Here is a 21885-nt window from a genome sequence, read left to right as displayed (position 1 = left end):
GTCTCCTAGGACAATGGGGCTCCACTCCTGCACCCCTCGAAATCGGGCCAACGTAAAGCCCCCGAGAGGGGACACGGCATCGAAATTCGCTGCAATTTACGGTTTCGAGTGACTTTCGCACCTACGTGCTACCGACCTGCCCTGGGGAAGTCCTGCCTTTCCATGGATTCTTAACGGTGGCAGCAGGGCTCTCGTGCTAAAAGACAGCGTGGCCCCTGGCTCACAAACAGCCTTGTGTATAAAAAAAACCACTAGCTCTTTGGCTAGCAACATTTTTAAGTCAACCGATACGGAAATTGGATCCACTGAGCCAGGTTTAGTGTCACGAAAAATTGGCAGAAATATTGAATGAATGTTTTGAAAAGGGATTGAATTCATTCTAAATCTGGGCTCGTGAATTTTCATCTGTGGGGGCGGCTCAGCACTCTCAAGCAAAAAATAAAATGAAGACAATAATAGTATTGAAAATGTTATTCGGAATAAATATTGGTTATGTGAAAAATATGTATTTAGAAAACGCTATTACACTCCTTGTGTATATGACTAACATAGGCTAACGTGTGTAAACAGGTGTTATGGTTTGCACTTTACGGTAGTCAGCTTAACAACATTTTTATTTCCCCTGGTGTAGAAAATAGTAGAAAAGATGATCTCCTAAAGCCTCTAATCGGTTCATAAAGAATATAGATAGATAGATAGATAGATAGATAGATAGATAGATAGATAGATAGATAGATAGATAGATAGATATATTTGTGTGTGTGTGTGTGTGTATATATTACATACCCAATCTTTAGTTTAAATTTATATTTTTATTCTCAGAGCAAAAGCATTACTCTGCTTTCTTTTGTGTTTTTATAGCTCAGCCTTCAATGCATGCGCCAAAATAAATAAATATATACAAGTTGCCTTTTAACTAAGGATTTTTTTTTTGCCACAAAAGGCACAGCGTAAAGTTTAGCGCCTGGCTACAACAAAACCAGCAAATTCCACAAATTTCTCTAAAGTCAGAGATATAATTGTAGCGCGTGGCTCGCTCGCTTGACTTTGAAGTTCCCATTAGCACTCGTAAGCCTGGGAAGGGCCCTATAGAAAAGTCACATTTCTTTAAACCTGGCCTTCCCCGCTAGTTACCGGGAAAGCGGTTTCTGCGAGAATTCCCCGGATGTTTGGCACCCAGGGGAGGCACGTTGACTCTTGTTAGCCGGACTTCAGAGCGGCAGCGCACACGCGGCCAATGGGGTGCTGGGCACCGGAGGAGGGTAAAAATATCTGTGTGTGCGCAGGGGTCCTGGCCATGGCTGGGCTGGTGTTAAAGATCCGCACCTCAGACAAGGCCCCGAGAGCTCATGACAGCCAAAGATCAAGTTTGAATAAACTCCCCTGGAGGTGACACCCCCTCCCACCCTCTCCCTCGAGCCCACTCTCTGTGCAAGGAGTCTCCGTGCAGAGGCGCACAGTGTGCGGCTCCCCCTGGACGGCAGAGCCGGGCTTCTCTTTTTACTGCGGACTCAGGGCAAGTCCAGCCCGGGTGGGGTATTTTTAGAGCCTTCCACTCTGGCCGGACCACGTGTGCCCACGACCACCAGGATGACCCTTCCACCCGCATTCCTGCCCGTCGTGCTGCTGGGGCTGGTCGCCAGTGGGGCAGGCGGCCTGCCCCTCTCGCCCGAGCAGCCCGGCGGCACCCTGCAGCGGCGCTGGGGCGCCCTCTTCTCCCGCTCCGTGGGCCGCCTGCCCGGCGAGGGCCACGACAACTCTCACGACAGTGACTATCTGCTGGGCATCAAGCGACTGCGGCGACTCTACTGCAACGTGGGCATCGGCTTCCACATCCAGGTGCTGCCCGATGGCAGGATCCTGGGCACGCACAACGAGAACCGATACAGTAAGCGCCTCCGTGTATCTCATTGGTGGAAATGGGTCACGAGGAGCCCGGACCGGGGTTTACAGGGCAAGGGTCAGTGACAACTTATATAAAGGGCTGGGCGAGTACTCGTATATAAGACTGGGTGATTACTCTTATGTAGGGCTGGGGGAGTACTTGTATAATGTGCTGGGTGAGCACTCTTACATAAGGATGGTTGAGTACTTGTAAATAGGGCTGGGTGATTACTTATATATTGGGATGGGTGAGTACTTGTATATATAGGGCTTGGTTGGTATTTTTATATAGGGCTGGATGAGTACTCTTATATAGGGCTGGGTGAATACTTATAAATTGTGCTGGCTGAGTATTTGTATCTAGGGCTCGGTGAATACTTTTATAAGGATGGGTGAGTACTTGTACAGCGCCAAGAAACCGCTCAGGTGTATGATGCGCTTAATAAATATTTTAAACTTTGTATATTGTGCTGGGTGAGTACTATTATAAGGATGGGTGAGTACTTGCATATAGGGCTGGGTGATTACTATTATATATGAATGGGTGAGTACTTGTATATTGGGCTAGGTGAGTACTTGTATAGGGCTGGGTGAGTATTTGTATATTGGGCTGGGGGAGTACTTGTATAGGGCTGGGTGAGTTTCTGTATGTAGGGCTGGGTGAGTACTATTATAAGGATGGGTGAGTACTTGCATATAGGGCTGGGTGAGCACATTGCATATAGAGCTGGGTGATTACTATTATATATGAATGGGTGAGTACTTGTATATTGGGCTAGGTGAGTACTTGTATAGGGCTGGGTGAGTATTTGTATATTGGGCTGGGGGAGTACTTGTATAGGGCTGGGTGAGTTTCTGTATATAGGGCTGGGTGAGTACTTTTATATAGGGCTGATGAATACTTGTTAGTTTAGTATGTATATATACACACACACGTGTATATATATATATATATGTATATATATATATATATATATATATATGTATATATATATATATATATATATATATATATATATATATATATATATATATATATATATATATGTGTGTGTGTGTGTGTGTGTGCGTATGTGTGTGTATATATATGGTACTATCAAGAGAGCAGGTGGCAAACCAGTGTTATGCCATCGAAGTGCCTGTTATTTACAGCGCTTAGAAACGTGATTAGTGCGGTATGCAGCGCTAAACACAGCATAAAGTGCAAATCCAGCATTATTACCATTGATAATACGAATCTGATGTCTAATATTTTTGTCACCATTATTGTTCGCGTTTGCGCCGCTCTCCGTAAGTCTCCTGTACTCAGAGAGGCACAGTGCAAAGAACAGCGCTAAGCTCGACTCTTTATTCATTCTTCAATTCATACACATTGGCGAAACTGTTCTGCAATCCTATCATGCTATCAATGGGGCGGCTTCATAGGGGGTCTGCTATACAATTTTCTTCATTCACAGCGCCACTACTTTCCAACAATTCTGCTATTTTGCTAATGAAGCATATGTGATTTACGAATCCGTTCATTAATTAATTCATTGTTAGTGTTGCACGTCTCACTAGTGCTGCGAGGTGACCGACCTCTACAGTGGCGTCCATTCATAGAGGCATCCATTCAGTAGAGGTGAAACACTTGCATCTGTGCGTGCAAGGAATCAGTCTGAAGGGCTGCCCTGCACTAATTGTCACACCCATTCATTCTTCCACTCACTCAACCCTTCATTCATTCACAGTATCAACATTTTCGGCAATAGTGCTGCACTTTCAACAGGGCATGCCTGTCGTTCGTTCACTCATTTCTGCAATGCATCTATTCATTCATTTTCAATAGTAGTGCTACTCAGTGGTGCCCTATACTTCATTAGGGACATCGGGCAGGTTTGATCTGTACATCTACCTCCATTCATTAATTCATTCATTCGGAGTAGCAATGTTTTTCAGTAGTGCCTCTACATTTGCATTGAATTACTAATAAGAGCGGTGCTCTTCACGCCCCTCCTTCATTCATTCATTCATTCATACGTCTATTTAAAGTACTAGTAACTCGCATTAGTGCTTCTGTACATGAAAGGGATGGTTTGCAGAGCTAGGCTCTACTGGTCTATTCATTCGATCATTCATTTGAAGTAACAGTGAGCTATGAGCTACAATGCCCTTCATTCATTCATTCATTCATTCATTAATTCATTCATTCGTTTAGGTATAGTAACATAACTTCTCACCACTGCTTCTAGAGTCGCAGTGGAGCATTTAGGAGAGCCGTGCTCTACGGGTCTGTTCATTTATTCATTCATTCATGGTGTGGCCATACTACCCCAGGCTCCGCCCTGAGCTGCATGCCACTCCAGCACAGCGCTGGCATCTGGAATCGCAGCGTTTTCTGCCACCGACGTCCTTGCCTCTCGCTCACACCTGTCATATTTAATATCACTGGATAGAAACCGCACACCTGAGGCATCGAACAACATACACCCGGGCGTCATGTCCATGTGTTTATATAAAATGGAGCATCGCTTCAGCTGACGTCATTCTCCGCCTGGTTAAGATGCTGGGTCCTGGCACTTAGGCAGACTACTCAGGCCGCCTGTTTCTGGGACGCGTCCCTTCCGAGCACCTCAGCCTGTCTGAGAGGCCGGTACCGGCGGTTCACCGACGAAGGCAACCACTTCAGAAATGTATGAAATCCGGTAGAACCTCTCGGACTTTCATTCTTCTTAGATCTATCAAATTGGTACCTTTGAATTAGGTGTTGATAAAAATAAACATCTGTTATTCAGCGCCAAGTGACTCTAATCGGGAAACGTGCGCTCTACAAATACACGTCTTTGAAGTGCTGCTACTGTCCAGTTGAAAGGACAGCAGTTTATCCGTGATGTGCTAGTGCTGTCTTATCCCGAATAAAGCAGTCTTTCTTAGAAGTGCGGGTATTGACTCATGCAGAGTATAGCAGCGTGTCTAAAAAGTGCTGGTACTGTCTCACCCAGAGTACAGCAGTCTCTCTAAGAAGTGCTTATACTGTCTCTTCCAGAAAATAGCAGTCTGTCTGAGACATGAAGGCCCTGCCTCATTCAGAATATAGCAGTTTGTCTAAGAAGTGCTGGCACTGCCTCATTCAGAATATAGCAGTCTGTCTGAGAAGTGCTTGTACTGTCTCATGCACACTATAGCAGTCTGTCTAAGAAGTGCTGGTACTGTCTCATGCAGAGAATAGCAGTTTGTCTAAGAAGACAGTGCTAGTACTGTCTCATGCAGAGAATAGCAAGCTTTCTAAGAAGTGCTGGTACTGTCTCATGCAGAGTATAGCAGTCTGGCTGAGAAGTGCTTGTACTGCCTAATTCAGAATATAGCAGTCTGTCTAAGTAGTGCTGATCCTGTCTCATGCAGAGAATAGCAGTCTGTATAAGAAGTGCTGGTACTGTCTCATGCACAGTATAGCAGTCTGTCTTAGTAGTACTTATACTGTCTCTTCCAGAAAATAGCAGCCTGTCTGTGAAATGAAGGCCCTGCCTCATTCATAATATAGCAGTTTGTCTGAGAAGTGCTGGCACTGCCTCATTCAGAATATAGCAGTCTGCCTAAGAAGTACTGGTACTGTCTCATGAAGAGAATAGCAGTCTGTCTAAGAAGTGCTGGTACTGTCTCATGCAGAGAATAACAGTCTGTCTGAGTAGTGCTGGTATTGTCTCGTGCACAGAATCGCAGTCTGTCTAAGAAGTGCTGGTACTGTCTCATGCAGAGAATAACAGTCTGTCTGAGTAGTGCTGGTATTGTCTCGTGCACAGAATCGCAGTCTGTCTAAGAAGTGCTGGTACTGTCTCGTGCAGAATATAGCAGTCTGTCTGAGAAGTGCTAGTACTGTCTTATGCAGTGTAAGCAATCTGTCTGAGTAGTGCTGGTACATTCTCATGCGCAGTAGTAGTCTGTCTGAGAAGTGCTGGTACTATCCCATTTCTGACAAGTGTAAATATCATCCTAACAGTCCTATATTTCTAATAGGACAGTACTGGCATGTTTCTAGAGAGCTTTTTATTTATTTTATTTATTTAGAAGTTTTCTATAGCGCTAACAAGACCCGAAGGTATCAGAGCGCTTCACAGTAGTGGGCATGAAAAAGAGAACAACATGAAACAAACCCAATAAAAGCAATCGGCGACAGACAATTTGGAAAGAAGAAAAGTTCGGACAGCAGGGCTTCTCAGTACTGGATTCAACAATAACGCATGGATTCTGAGACGTTTGCAGCTCCAAGTTATCCATAACCAAGGGAGCGGATCAGGATTTAAGTTGGCTCTTGAATTCTGCATAGGACGGTAGAGTTCTGATGTGCGGGGGATGGCGTTCCATATTTTGGGGGCATTTCCTGAGAAAGAGCAATCCGCAGTTCTTTTCCTTCTGGTTTTTGGTAGGATGAGCAGCAGGGAATTAGAGCTTCTCAAGTTTCTGGCTTGGCCTACTTTTTTGAGCTTGTTAGCCAGGTATTCCGGTTTGCCGGTGTGGAGGGCCTTGTGGGTTAGGCAGGCCGTTCTGAAGGTACTTCGCATTTCCACAGGGAGCCATTCGAGTTCTTTGAGAGCCGGGGAGATGTGATCATATTTTTTGCAGCCTGTGATCATTCTTGCTGCCGCGTGAAGTGTTGTTTTTAGTGGAGCCAGGTGGGATTTGGGGATGCCTGTTAGGATTGAGTTCCCATAGTCCAGTCTTGATAGAACTAGAGATTGCGTGGCTAGTTTGAGGTCCTTGTTGGGAATGTAAGGTTTAATTTTGTTCAAAAGTCTGAGGTTGAAGAAAGCGCTTTTCGCCGAGTTCTTGATGTGATTTGACAGGGTTAGTTTAGGGTCTAAGGTGAAGCCCAGGGATTTAACGGAGTCGGCTAGCGTGAGGTTACCCTTGAGAGCATCGATCGACTTTAGCCACTCGATGATTTGAGGGTTATCTTCTTTGTTTGAGATGAGGAGTGTTTCTGTCTTATCGGGGTTGAGTTTCAGGTGATTCTTTGTCAGCCAGTCTTGAACTTCATTTAGGACATCGTTGAGTCTCTGGATGTCTTTAAGAGAGGAAATTTCCAGGTAAATCTGCGTGTCGTCCGCGTAGAGGTGGAAGTTGATGTTGGCGTTCCTGAGTAACTTAGCGAGTGGTTCCATGTAGATGTTAAAGAGCTGGGGGGAGAGCACCGATCCTTGAGGGACACCCTTGTTGACTTGCTGGGTATCGGAGGTGAAGTTCTTGATTTTTATTAGTTGCGAACGGTTGTGTAAAAAGGAGGAAAACCACTTGAGAACTACCTCGCCAAGGCCGTCTCTTTCTTGAAGAGTCATGATGAGGAGCTTGTGGTCCACCGTGTCGAACGCTGCTGAGAGATCAAGGAGTATGAGGAGGCAGCACTTGTCAGCGTCAAGAGATCCGTGAATGTCGTCTATGATGTTCAACATCGCAGTTTCAGTGCTGCGGCCTTGTCTGAAGCCAGATTGGAGGGGGTCCAGGAGATTGATGTTGTCCAGGTGTTGCGTCAGTTGCAGGAGTACACAGCGTTCAAGTGTTTTCGAGAGTAAAGGGAGGTTAGATATTGGTCTGAAATTGTTCAAGTCAGTTGAGTCGAGACCGGGTTTTTTCAGGAGAGGAGTGACTTGTCCCATTTTTAGACAATCGGGGACCACACCGCTTTGTAAGGAGCTGTTTATGATTCTTCCCCAGATGGGCGCTAAGGTAAGCTTCATTTGTTTGATTAAAGATGGGGGGATGGGGTCTGAGATGTGTGCTGAAGGTTTGGCGGTCGAGATCAGCGCGATTATCTCAGTTTCCTGGACGGGGCGAAAGCTTAGCCAGGGGGAGGGAAAGGAGTCGGATGGGAGTGCCACTGGGGAGGTCGAGTAGCTCTTCTGGAGGTGTGGGTTGTTGATGTCTAGAGATAGTTCGATTTTTTGGACTTTATCGATGAAGAAGTTGGCAAAGTTGTCACAGAGTTCTTTGGAAGCCAGTAGGGTTGAGGGCAGGGGCTTTGTTGTTTGTTGTCTGATTATGTTGTAGAGTTCTTTGGGTCTGTTTATGGATTTGACCAATGCCTCGCGGAAGAAGCTGGATTTCTTGTTTTTGATATGGTTGTTGTACTTCCTACGGGCTGATTTTAGTTGAAGGCGGAGAATGGCGGTTGGGTTGTTTCTCCACTTTCTTTCTTTGGTTCTTAGGTTTCTTCTTTCTGCGTTGAGGTCCGCAGTGAACCAGGTTCTGGATGGAGTGGTTCGGTTTCTTTTGAGCTTTAGAGGAGCTAGATTGTCAAGTATGGCGACTACCCCCGAGTTGTAGTGGTCGACGAGGTCGTTGGTCGAGAGGTGCATAGTGTTATTTGAAAGAAGAGCGCTTAGTTGACCTTCCAAGATGTCTTGGGGTACTTGGGAGAGGTTTCTCGACCATTTAGGCGGGACTTGCGGAGGTTTAAGCGAGATGATGGGGTGATTGATGTGGAATAAGATCATGTGATGATCTGACCAGTCAACTGGTAGTATGTGGTTGACCGTGATAGAATTCTTTTGGGCAATGATGGCGTCCAGTGTGGCTCCTTTGTAATGAGTCTCCTCAGTACAATGTTGGGTGAGGTTGTTCTCGTCAAGGAGGCTAGATAGCGATTTGATTAGAGGGTTGTGGGTCTCATTCCACCGGATGTTCAGGTCGCCAAGAATTAAGTTTTTGGAGTCGTCCAGTGAGTCTTGTGCAATCAGGTTTGATAGTTGGTCTCCGAACTCGTTATTTCTGCCCGGGGGGTGATAGAGTAGGTGGCACAGTAGAGAGTCATTGGCTTTTGTCTTGATGACAGTGGATAGGCATTCAAAGGAGTCATATTCGAAGGAGGCGGTTTCTGTGATGCTCCAGCTGTCCTTGTGGATGATAGCGACCCCACCTCCTCGTTGTTCAATCCTATCTTTGGAGATGAGGGAGAAGCCAGGTGGAACCAGCATGTCTAGGCAGGGAGGGGATGTCTTATTAAGCCAAGTCTCCGTGAGGAACGCAACGTCAATGTCATGTGTGAGGATGGCTTCGGCTAGGTCCGTTGCGTGTAGAGAAGCCGATCTGCAGTTGATTAGGAGGCAATTGGTGAATTTCTCCTGATTACTGGTGGTTCCCTCTTTAGTCTCTCTAGGTATAGCGGTGAGGACTGGTAATCTCTGTGTATTGACGATGGGTCGGTCTTTCCGGTGACCTGTGATGACTTGAATTTTAGATTTGGGTGACTCCGCAGGGGAGGAGTCATAAGTGGCGGCAAGTAAGGCTGCTTCCCTGTCTGACATAGGAGTTTTTGATCTAAGGGGCCTGGCGGTCGGGTGATTTGAGCCCACTGGAGTGGGAGAGGAAATGGAGGACGTTTTGACGTGGGGGGAGGTCCGGGGGGAGAGTTTGTGGGGATTACAGACTATTCCAAGGTTAGAGATGATTTCTGAAAGACCATGGGTGATAGTGTTGACCTGGTTTTCCAGGGCTGCGAGGCGTTTTGATATGGCCTCAAGGAAGGGGATGTAGGCATCCGCGGTGGGTCCGAGAGTGCTAGGGTTCGAGAGGGTCGGTTGGGGGATAGGGGTCAGGGTGAAGGACGGGGGGGTGTTCTGAGTGGGTTGGGAGATAGGGGTCAGGGTGAAGTAGGGGGGGGTGTTCAGGGTGGGTTGGGAGATAGGGTGAAGGACGGGGGAGGTGTTCAGGGGAGGGTCCGGCGGGGGTTTAGACAGGGGGGAGGAAGGGAGGAGGACAGGGGGGTGCTTGGACAGGGGTGGATTGAGGGATGTAGGGAGACTTGAGGGGAAGTGGCTCGTTGTCTGAAGGCTGCCTGCTGGCGTGGGGGTGATTGCTGTAGGCTGTCGTAGCTTGGTGTTAAGGAAGGTGAGGAGGTTGGAGGAGGGGGAGGAGGAGGGGGGTTGAGTGTCCTGCGGATGTTGGGTGGCTGAGCATGGAGGGTGAGGTATTACTGGGGGAGGGGGAGCCTGACGGACTGGGTAATTTTGATTAGAATAGTACTGGTATGTCTCTGGAGAGCTATGCATTGAACAGGGCGGTACTGACCCAACCCAAGAATGCTATACGCTTACTAGGACAGTACCAGGACAGTACTGACACATCTCAGGAGGGCTGTTCTTTACATGGTACTGGTGCACTGGCATGCATCAGTACCATGCTTCTAACAGGGCAGTACTGTCATGTCTAAAAAGTGTTATTCTTCTAATAGGATTGTACTAGCCAATCCCAGGAATGCCAGATTTAGAACAGGACAGTACTGACACATCTCAGGAGTGTTGCAATTAGATTAGGACAGCACTAGTACATTTAAGAATGCTGGATTTGTATAGGACAGTACTGGCACCCCTCAGAAGTGGTACACTACGAATAGGAGAGTACTGCCGTGTCCCAGAAGTCATATCCTTCTAAAAGGACAGCACTGGATCAACCGAGCATTGCTATACTTTGATTAGGACAGTAGTGGCACATTTCAGGCATGCTGCACATTGGATAAGTGAGCACAGATATGTTGCAGAAGTGATATATGTTAAGCGTGACAGTACTTCCACAGATCGGGGGGGGGGGGGGGTTATTTTGTACAGGACCCAATAAGTACATCTCAGGAGTTCTTTAACTAGGACAGAACTGGCACATCTCAGGACTGCTGTATTTTGAATAGGACAGTACTGGCCTGCGTCAGGAGCAATGTTCCCTCTAATTGTTTTCCTCTGTGTGCAGCAGTGTCAGGTCTCTGTGCGCTGCAGCCACGGCTATGTGCGCCAGGAACCTGACCGCGCATGTGGATGCAGTGACAAATGTCAAGTGCAGATTGTGAGTATTCTTGTAAATCGCCGCGCCTGTCATGTGCTGCAATTAAGATGATAGCTTTCTCAGAGGCACACAATATGCCCGCACGGGGACGGCCTTAGAGCTGGTGGCGGCTTGTGCGACAAAGTTTGTTGACGCCCCCAATGACCAACTCTGCCTGGGATTCCCTCACTATTACCCTTCAACAGTGGCCCCCAAGTCTCCATTACCACTCTCTCTCAGATGCATTTCATTTGTTTATAGCCACGCTCATACCAGTGTAGCGTCTACTTTGCATTGCACACACATTAAACAGAGACAATCTATCATAGGTATGAAATCAGTGTTTAAGAAATGTAACATATGGCAGAGGACTGCAAGGTGTAGGCACAACATGTCATTCATACTGATAGACAGTATAGTTTAATATTGCTTTATTTGGAGAAGCACAAACTCGGAATCTAAAATGTAACACCATGGTTAGGGTATCTCTTTAATAAGAACCGCTTTGTACCCAAATGAACCCTTTTTGCAACATTAGGATAATGAATTGCTGGGGAAAAATCAAAACTCTCTAATCTATACTTTGCAGTATGCAAAAGTTAGGCTGGTGGCTAACAACATAACTCCTAGTGTTGATGGCTTTCCAGCTGGGTTTACTCAACATTTAGATTATCTTGTCATTTTGGACAAAGCACACTCTGGCATTTTATGGTACGTAGCATTTTACATGGAGGGAACAAATCTCAGTCCATGTGACTGGCATTCATTTCTGTACTTCCAAAAGAGACTTATCACATTTTGGACTCTCTGAACATGAGGCCAGTTTTACTCTTAAATTATGATCTAGAGATACATGGCGCATCTTAATGTGGAGCTAGAAACAATGAATTCTAATTGGATCCACCGTTTGCTGTCACATTTCTTTATCCTCTTCGCCGCGGCTTGAAAAAAAATAATATGTGCGTGGTTCAGACGACCCCCTGCCGTCCTCCGCACACGCTCGCCGGGGGCCGTCCAACGCAATACGCATCGTAGAGGTTAAAGGGCGACATGTTTGTTTTATGTTAGAGCTCTTTTGAGCTATTAAACCTCAATAAATTAAGTGCTATCTTTGACAAAGTTTTCTGAATGAATTTGCATTATCACTGTTTATGTGCCTTAAAACACTAGAGTGCATGTGGCAAGTACAGGGCCCAAGATGCAGACTAACCGGCTTACATGAGCAGGTAAAACAGTGCAGATCCAGCATGAAGAAAAAAAAATTATTTGGTGATATTTTACAAGCAACATCAAGTAAAGTTGTTTTCAAGTACAGAACAGAGGCTACGTTCAAGGAAGGGTGAAGAACAATTTGCCTTTTCAATAACTACTCAATCCAGAACCATGAGATATCCCACCAGGAGCCAGAGGCTCAGGCAGTGGCAAATAGAGCCAAGGGTGGCTTCAGTGCTGGTGGCCCCCTAACGGCCACCTTCGCCACGGATTCTGTCACTACCACCCTTTAAGAGAGCGGGCAGATTGTATGCCTGGATGAAAGTAATCATGTTAATTGCAGCGCATGATGGGTACTGCGATTAACATGAATACTTTCCCAAATCACACAATCTGCCCCGCAACTGTGCCCTTTTAACAAAAGAAATTCAGCAAGTGCAGGAGGCACTTGCTGCTATACTCAGTGGTGTGCGATTCATCACCACACTGTGCGCTCGAGGTGAGATAGGTAAGCGTGCGCGCACCTTACAGTAAACAGTGGTCAGGAGTGCTATATTTCCAGCAGGATAGTACTGGCCCATCTCATGAGTGCTATGCTTCTAATAGGACGGAACTGGCACATACACAGGGTGCTATAATTAAGCCCGGGCAGTGAACTCCGCAGAGTATTCCGTACTCCACGTTATGCGGATCTCGGGGTGTACCCACAACTCCGCTCAATGCAGTAGGGGGGTCAGGTTTCTCATTGCGAGTAGTCGCATATGCTCGCGACTGCTAACGTTGAGAAACAGCCCGTTCACGTTGAGAAAGCTGCCGCTCGAGTAAAAAGCTACTCGGGCAGCAGAAAAGGAAAGCACAGACTGCTTTCACTGTGCATGGTGCCATTCTCAATGATTGCACAGTGCGGACAAGGTGCTGTAATTTGAACAGGACGGTAGTAGCACGTCTCAGGAGTGATATACTTATAATAGTACATTACTGACATATACAAGGGGTACTGTACTTTAAATATAATAGTACTGGCACGTTTCAGGAGTGCTATACTCCCAGCAGGGTAGTAATGGTGCTTGTCAGGAGTGCTGTACTCCCAGTAGAGTAGTAATGGCGCTTCTCAGGAGTGCTATACTCCCAGCAGGGTAGAACTGGCATGTGTTAGGAGTGCTATACTTCCAGCAGGGTAGTACTGGCATGTTTTAGGAGCACTAGACTCCCAGCAGGGTACTAATGGTGCATGTCAGGAGTGCAATACTGCCAGCAGGGTAGTAATGGTGCGTGTCATGAATGCTATACTACCAGCAGGGTACTAAAGGTGCGTGTCATGAATGCTATATTCCCAACAGGGTAGTGCTATACTACCAGCAGGGTAGTAATGGTGCGTGTCATGAATGCTATACTCCCAGCAGGGTAGTAATGGTGCGTGTCATGAATGTTATAATCCCAGCAGTGTAGCTGCTTCCAGAAGCGGTCGCTCCCCCACCTCCTCTCCTCTCCTGGTATCGTACCTATTGCTGATTTCTGCCTCGCATTTAACACTATTTAAACACACAGCTGCGCCGCGCTCTGTAACGCTGCTGTGCCTTGCTGCCTATTACAATTGTATTTTGATTGTGGTGTGCTTCGTAATTGCTCTGTACAACGCTTTCTGGCTTCACTTGGTATAGCGCTTTCCTCTGCTGGCCTGAAATAATCTTGCCCCCCATAGCGCTCCATTATCATTATAGCTTTTGTTGTGGGAGACCCTCGCAGCATTTGTTTACCTGACTGCCATTTTGTTTTTAGCCCGTCCCTGACCCTCCCTGCACCTCGCTACCGCCTCCCAGCTGCCCCTCCCACGCCCCGCCCCCCTCCACTATACATTTGAGACAGATGGACTTTCGCGCAGCGTCCACGCGCAGCGGTCGCGCCGAAGGTGCGCCAAAGGTAAGGCCGTCTACGCCCGTCCGCGCCTGGCCCGCACCTAGCGCCAGCCCCCCTGGTCCCCGCATCACCCACCCCTCCCGCACTACATACGACGCCTCCACCCTCTTAGCTCTTAACCCGGGCCAACTCCCTAACTGCGCCCAAACAGCACCAGGACACACCCATGGACCCTTCACCTGCCGTTCCTGCAAATTCACCTGCAGCAAGACCCACACCAAACCCACAAACACCAAACAAAGATCCAATACCAACCACCTTAAATGCATCCTTCTCAACACCCGCTCGGTTCACAAACACGCCATCGACCTTTGGCATCTACTCGACACCATTTCTCCGGACATCGCCTTCCTAACAGAAACCTGGATGAATGCCTCTTCAGCTCCAGACATCGCCATAGCCATCCCGGACGGCTACAAGATCATCCGTAAGGAACGCTCCATCCAAACAGGAGGAGGCATCGCCATCGTCCACAAGAACACCATCCGCGTCTCAACCAGCTCAGAAGACAACCTCGCTATCGCCGAACACCTTCACTTCCAGATCCACACCGACCCCAAGACCACACTCAGAGGCACCCTCCTCTACAGGCCACCAGGACCCCGTACTAGATTCAGCGAAGACATCACTGACTTCATCACCCCACACGCCCTCCGCTCAGAAAAATACATTCTACTGGGAGACCTCAATTTCCACCTGGAAAAGAGCAACAACAGTAACACTACCACCCTCCTGGACAACCTCGCCAATCTCGGACTCAAACAACTTGTTAACACCCCCACATACTATGCAGGACACACACTCGACCCTATCTTCACTTCCAGCAAGCATATCTCCTTCACGCACACCACACCCCTCCACTGGATGGACCACAGTTGCATCCACTTCATTTACAATAAGTCCACGACCCACAACCACCCTCAACCAACTCTGCGAAGAAATTGGAACAAAATCACCATCGACCAGATTTCCACATCGCTTCTTCAAAAAACCCCTGCCCACTCAACGAACCCTAACCAAGCCGCCATCAACCTCACACAATGGTTAACCCAAACCGCCGACAAACTAGCACCATTGAAAAAACATCAAATCAAGCAAGGAAGCAAGAACGCCCCCTGGTTCAACGATGACCTTAAGAAATCCAAGAAGCTCTGTCGCTCCCTTGAGAAAACTTGGAAAAAAGACCCAAACACTATCACCCAAGCCGCCTTCAAAAACGCCACCCGCAAACACCACCAACTAATCCGGACAGCCAAGAAATCAGCACTCAAAGACCGACTAGACAACAACGCCCGCAACAGCAAGGAACTTTTCAACATCATCAAAGAATTCACCAACCCCACCGCCAGCTCAAACGACATCACCCCCTCTCAAGTCCTCTGCGACTCCCTCGCCTCATTCTTCCATGACAAAATCACCGACATTCATAACAGCTTTGACAACCAACCCGCAAACCAGTCAACCTCACTTACCTACGAACCCGTAACTCCTCCGAATAACCTTTTCAACTGGAACCCAATCACCACAGAAGACACCATTCGCCTAATGAACTACATCCACTCAGGATCCCCTACAGACCCATGCCCCCATCACATCTTCAACAAAGCAAACTCCATTATCGCACCCCATCTCCGAGACGTCATCAACTGCTCCCTCAACTCCGCCACATTCCCAGAAAGCTGGAAACACGCCGAACTCAGCGCCCTTCTGAAGAAGCCCACAGCTGACCCCACCGAACTCAAAAATCACCGCCCCATCTCGCTCCTCCCATTCCCTGCCAACGTCATTGAGAAAGCCGTCAACAATAAGCTCGCCGCCTTCCTCGAAACCAACAAATCACTCGACTCCTCACAGTCTGGCTTCCGAGCCAAACACAGTACCGAGACCGCCCTCATCGCAGCAACAGACGACATTCGAACTCTACTGGACAACGGAGACACAGTCGCCCTCATCCTCCTTGACCTCTCTGCAGCCTTCGACACAGTCTGCCATAGCACCCTGATACAACGCCTGAGAAACATCGGAATTCAAGGAAAAGCATTAGACTGGATCATCTCGTTCCTCGCTGGAAGAACTCAGAGAGTCCGCCTCCCCCCTTTTAAGTCAGAGGCCACCGAAGTCATCTGCGGCGTCCCGCAAGGATCATCACTCAGCCCCACCCTCTTCAACGTCTACATGAGCCCCCTCGCAACCATCGCACGTCAACACAACCTCAACATCATCTCCTACGCTGATGACACTCAGCTGATCCTCTCACTCACCAAAGACCCAATCTCCGCCAAAACCAACCTACATGAAGGGATGAAAGAAGTAGCCCAGTGGATGAAGCACAGCCGTCTAAAACTGAACTCGGACAAAACGGAAGTCCTTATCTTAGGCGCACCCCCTTCCGCCTGGGACGACTCTTGGTGGCCAACGGGCCCTAGGAAAAGCCCCCATACCGACGGACCACGCACGGAACCTGGGCATCATCCTGGACTCCTCGCTCTCGATGACCAGACAAGTCAACGCCGTCTCATCATCATGCTTCAACACCCTACGCATGCTCAAAAAAACCTTTCGCTGGATCCCCACCGAAACAAGAAAAACGGTCACCCACGCACTGTTTACAAGCCGTCTGGACTACGGAAACACCCTTTACGCCGGTACTACCGCGAAACTGCAGAAAAAACTCTAACGCATCCAAAATGCTTCTGCCAGACTCATACTAGACATCCCCCGCACAGACCACATTTCCGTTCACCTGAAAGACCTTCACTGGCTCCCCGTCAACAAGAGGATAACATTCCGTCTCCTCACCCACACACACAAAGCCCTATACGAATGTGGACCTGACTGTCTCAACACGCGCCTTTCCTTTTACACCCCCACCCGCCAGCTGCGTTCGTCCAACCAAACCCTCGCCGCTGTGCCGCGCATCCACAGAGCCACCATGGGGGGAAGATCCTTCTCCTACTTAGTGGCCAAAACCTGGAATTCCCTTCCCACCCACCTATGCCTCACTCAAAACCACCTAGCCTTCAGAAAATAGCTTAAAACCTGGATATTCGATTAGTAAACCTCCCCCCCCTTCCTCAAGCGCCTTGAGACCCTCGGGGTATGTAGTGCGCTATATAAATTCTGACTTGACTTGACTTGACTAGTGTTATACTCCCAGCAGGGTAGTAATGGTTCTTGTCAGAAGTGCTATACTCCCAGTAGGGTAGTAATGGTCCGCCTTGGGAGTACTATACTTCAGCAGGGTAATAATGGTGCATGTCAGTGGTGCTATACTCCCAGCAGGGTAGTAATGGTTTGTCAGGAGTACTATACTACAAGCAGGGTAGTAATGGTGCGTGTCATGAATGCTATACTCCCAGCTGGGTAGTAGTGGTACTTGTCAGGGGTGCTATACTCCCAGCAGGGTCATAATGGTGCGTGTCAGGAGTGCTGTACACCCAGCAGGATAGTAATGGGGTGTCTCAGGAATGCTACACTCCCAGCAGGGTAGTAATGGTTCGTCAGGAGTACTATACTCCAAGCAGGGTAGTAATGGTACGTGTCATGAATGCTATACTCCCAGCTGGGTAGTAATGGTGCGTATCATGAATGATATACTCCCAGCAGGGTAGTAATGGTGCGTGTCATGGGTGCTATACTCCCAGCAGGGTAATAATGGTGTGTCAGGAGTGCTATACTCCCAGCAGGGTAGTAGTGGTGCATATCAAGGGTGCTATACTCCCAGCAGGGTCGTAATGGTGCGTGTCAGGAGTGCTGTACGCCCAGCAGGGTAGTAATGGTGTGTCTCAGGAATGCTATACTCCCAGCAGGGTAGTAATGGTGCGTGTCAGGAGTGCTATACTCCCAGCGGGGTTGTGATTGTGCGTATTAGGAGTGCTATGCTCCCAGCTGGGTAGTAATGGTGCGTGTCATGAATGCTACTCCCAGTAGGGTAGTAGTTGTGCGTGTCAGGAGTGCTATACCCCCAGAAGGGTAGTAATGGTGCGTGTCAGGAGTGCTATACCCCCAGAAGGGTAGTAATGGTGCTTGTCATGAATGCTATACTCCCAGTGGGGTAGTAATGGTGTATATCTGGAGTGCTATACCCCCAGCAGGGTAGTATTGGTGTGTGTCAGGAGTGCTATACTCCCAGCAGGGTTGTACTGGCATGTTTCAGGAGTGATATACTCCCAGCAGGTAGTACTGGTGCGTGTCAGGAGAGCTATACTCCCAGAAAGGTAATAATGGTGCAAGTCAGGAATATTCTACTTCCAGCAGGTAGTACCTGCATGTCCCAGTAGTACTCTAATAGAACAGTACAGGCACGTCTCAGGAGTGCTATGCTTCTAATAGGACAGTACTGGCATCTACCTGGCGTACCTTACTACTAATAGGACAGTACTGGCATGTCCTACTTCTAATAGGACAGTACTGGCATGTCCAAGGAGTACTCTACTTCTAATAGGACAGTACAGGCTGGTCCCAGGAGTGCTCTACTTCTAATAGGACAGTGCTGGCATGCCTCAGGAGTACTCTACTACTAATAGGACAGTACTGGCATGTCCAAGGAGTACTCTACTTCCAATAGGACAGTACTGGCATGTCCCAGTAGTGCTCTACTTGTAATAGGACAGTACTGGCATGTCCCAGGAGTGCTCTACTTCTAATAGGACAGTAAAGGTGTGTCCCAGGAGTGCTCTACTTCTAATAGGACAGTACTGGCATGCCTCAGAAGCAGTAGCGGTCAGCAGTAGGTGTTTCTGTAGGGCGGTGACGTGGGCAGGGGGAGGGGCAGGGTAGTGGGTAGTAATGTATGGATTACGGAGTTTTACAGGTAAGTAAACATTTAAATAAATAAAACGAATTTCGTTGCGCGTACTGCATCACCAAATGTGATGCAGTGCGCGCAACGAAATTCGTTTTATTTATTTAAATGTTTACTTACCTGTAAAACTCCGTAATCCATACATTACTACCCCCCACCCTGTCCCTCCCCCTCCTCACGTCACCGCCCTACAGAAACACCTACTGCCGACCGCAACTGCTTAGGAGTACTCTACTACCAATAGGAAAGAAAGGTACAAAAGGGGGTGGTGATGGACCGCTTTGGCCGCCATAAGTGTGGCAGGGTATGCTCAGACGTGAGTCCCTAGCTCACTTTGCCACTGGATTCAAGCAAGCCAGGCTGAAGACGGCTGAAATGCCAGAAACTGGTCCTCGGAAGCTTGTGTCCGGTCCAGGGAAGGTATGGCTTGGTAGTTCGGGCTGGACTGTTCCCATGAGGCACAGGGTCAGACTGATTTGCATATGGCCATGTCTGAACTGGGGTGGCAGAGTGGGCTAAAGAACGGTGATGGATCAAACCCAGATCTTTTGACTGGGTATGAGTGTTTGATTGGTTCAGATGCTCCGTCCATCACCACCCCCTTTTGTACCAATAGGACAGAAAGGGCATATATCTGGACGCTGTACTTTGTATAGGATAGTACCGGTCGAACCGTGGTCTGCAGGTTACACATGCATCTCTGCAGCAGGCGCTCACTCCAGTAAACCCTGCCTTGCGTGCGCGGCCCAGATCTCGCGAGAATGGAACGCACAGTGGCTCGCGCCAGGAATGCAGGTGGCGTGATTTCGGATGCAGAGAGCACTGCGCGCGATGCACATCTGGGGACACGGGCATTGAGGGGCAGCTACTGAAACCTGTGTTCAGACGCGTCGTCACCCCAGGCCCCCTCTTCTTCCCCCCTCCCCCACCCGAGCGCCCTTACCCTGGGAGTGTGACGGCTCTGACTGCGGGGATCGTCGCAGCAAACGGTACGTTCCATACAGTATGCTACAGGCTGTCGTCGTCTATACAATGCTTTGTTATTCCATTAGGATATGGTATATCCTCATTTATCGAATGGTCAGTCTTCTTACCCTTGATATTTTGTTAGGTTGTATGATAACAATAAAGAGTGGAATGATGCGATATGTCATGTTTGACATGGTTGTCTTTGTATGCTATGTCGTACTTTAGTTCTATGTAACTTTACCTGGTTATATTTTATTGGTATTGCATATTTGTATTTTATGTTATGCCCTAATATTTTATATTGTCTAGGTTTATATTTTATGTAACGGCCTGTTAAGTTGTAATTTTATGTTATGCTACGTCATGTTATTGATCGGATATTTTAGAACTATGTCATCATGATACGGTTACAGTGAGTCATTGTTTGACATATTATTTTAGAACTATGTCATCATTATACGGTGACAATGAGTCAGTAGGACATATTTTGTCCAAAAACGACTTGCCGTGCTGTGATTTAATGTGGCAGTCCATTTTTGCGTGCCATGATTTAAATGTATGCTATTTGATACTACACTGCGTAAAGATGTTAGTTAATGTTATGTTATGTTTTGTTATGATATATTATGGAGATGTAAAGAGCGCAGTATCACCCGGGAGGGTTTCCTGTTATGATACGGATGGTATACATGCTTGCTCTGGTATGACATTGGGGCCCATTGGGGAAAGGGAGGGGGGGGAAGAAAAGCACCGCCTGAGACTCAATGTAGGTGTGACAAAGGCCGCTTTATTGGAAGCAGGTGCATCCTACACAATAACATCCTTGGCCTGCGCCGTACAATCTAAACCTCATAAATATGCAATTTCCTGACTCACCCCCACCCACTCCCCTAACTGATTCCCACAATCCACAAACAGTAACAATTAGCATAACGTCAATTTGCCTGTCCACCTGGCTAAATACTTTATTGTGCTTGACCTACCCCCCATAACCCAAACAGATTTCCTACTCTTCCCCCATATATTAGGAAGAACCGCCCCCACATGCAGAATGCACCCCACACCTGCTCCAGCGACATGCGAAACCCCCCACCCAATCATAAAACCCCCTTTTGCACCAGCCTCCAACAAAACATGCCCAAAATCCCCCGGCACCCCAAAACTCCCCCGAAAAAGAACTCCCCTGAAAAAGGAGAATACCTGCCCTTGGGCCCCCCCCTATAACATGACCCAGGGAGGGAGGGAGGGAAAAAATTTGTCCAACCGCCACCCCCTGCCCGGCGGCCGAGACACCACCCTTAAAATGGTGTCTCCACCGCGTGACCGTCCGGATACCAAAAACCAGCCCAAAAGGAGCCCAACAAAGCCCCGCCCCCAGCCCAAAAACTACCAAAAACACCCAAACCCGCCCCCGGGCGGCGCCAGCTCCACCCCCCCCCCTTTCCCCGGCCCCAAATTCCCCCGGGCGGGGCAGGCCTCCCTTTGGTCGGCCGCCCCCCCCCCAGGACCCCCATTGGGGAAAGGGAGGGGGGGGAAGAAAAGCACCACCTGAGACTCAATGTAGGTGTGACAAAGGCCGCTTTATTGGAAGCAGGTGCATCCTACACAATAACATCCTTGGCCTGCGCCGTACAATCTAAACCTCATAAATATGCAATTTCCTGACTCACCCCCACCCCCTCCCCTAACTGATTCCCACAATCCACAAACAGTAACAATTAGCATAACGTCAATTTGCCTGTCCACCTGGCTAAATACTTTATTGTGCTTGACCTACCCCCCGATAACCCAAACAGATTTCCTACTCTTCCCCCATATATTAGGAAGAACCGCCACTCGAGGGACGTGCTAACGGTCCTCGACCCCCCCCTAGGACTCCCCATCGCTTAAACACGGGACGTGCCGCATGGCCCAGCCGGCCGGACCACACCCCGAACCATATGCGTGCCGCGGACCCCCTTCAACACCGTGCTGTCAGGTCAATGCCTTCGTACCGCCGGCAGGTCCTCCCCCCTAACCATATGGCCATGCCCTCTGTCCCAGTGTATAGGGCCATGCCCTCCGTCACCACGTATAGGGCCATGCCCTCCGTCACCAATGTATAGGGCCATGCCCTCCGTTACCAATGTATAGGGCCATGCCCTCCGTCACCCGCGTATAGGGCCATACCCTCCGTCACCAACGTATAGGGCCATGCCCTCTGTCACCAATGTATAGGGCCATGCCCTCCGACACCCATGCATAAGGCCATGCCCTCCGTCACCCATGCATGGGGCCATGCCCTCCGTCACCAATGCACAGGTCCATGCCCTCCG

The 21885-nt window shown here is 48.4% G+C and overlaps 1 protein-coding gene across 1 annotated transcript in view; it reads left to right on the top strand.

The window, feature by feature from the left end:
• Positions 1–1590: 1590 nt before the first annotated feature.
• Positions 1591–21885, top strand: part of FGF4 (fibroblast growth factor 4) — a 40417-nt gene continuing 20122 nt past the window's right edge. The window contains exon 1 of the mRNA XM_078684667.1: positions 1591–1888. Within this exon, the coding sequence (XP_078540793.1) occupies positions 1591–1888 (298 nt within the window). The remainder of the gene's footprint in view (positions 1889–21885) is intronic.

This window comes from Lissotriton helveticus, chromosome 3_2 (genome assembly GCF_964261635.1).
Source record: "Lissotriton helveticus chromosome 3_2, aLisHel1.1, whole genome shotgun sequence".
NCBI lineage: Eukaryota > Metazoa > Chordata > Amphibia > Caudata > Salamandridae > Lissotriton > Lissotriton helveticus.
This window is presented reverse-complemented; position numbering and strand designations above follow the sequence as displayed.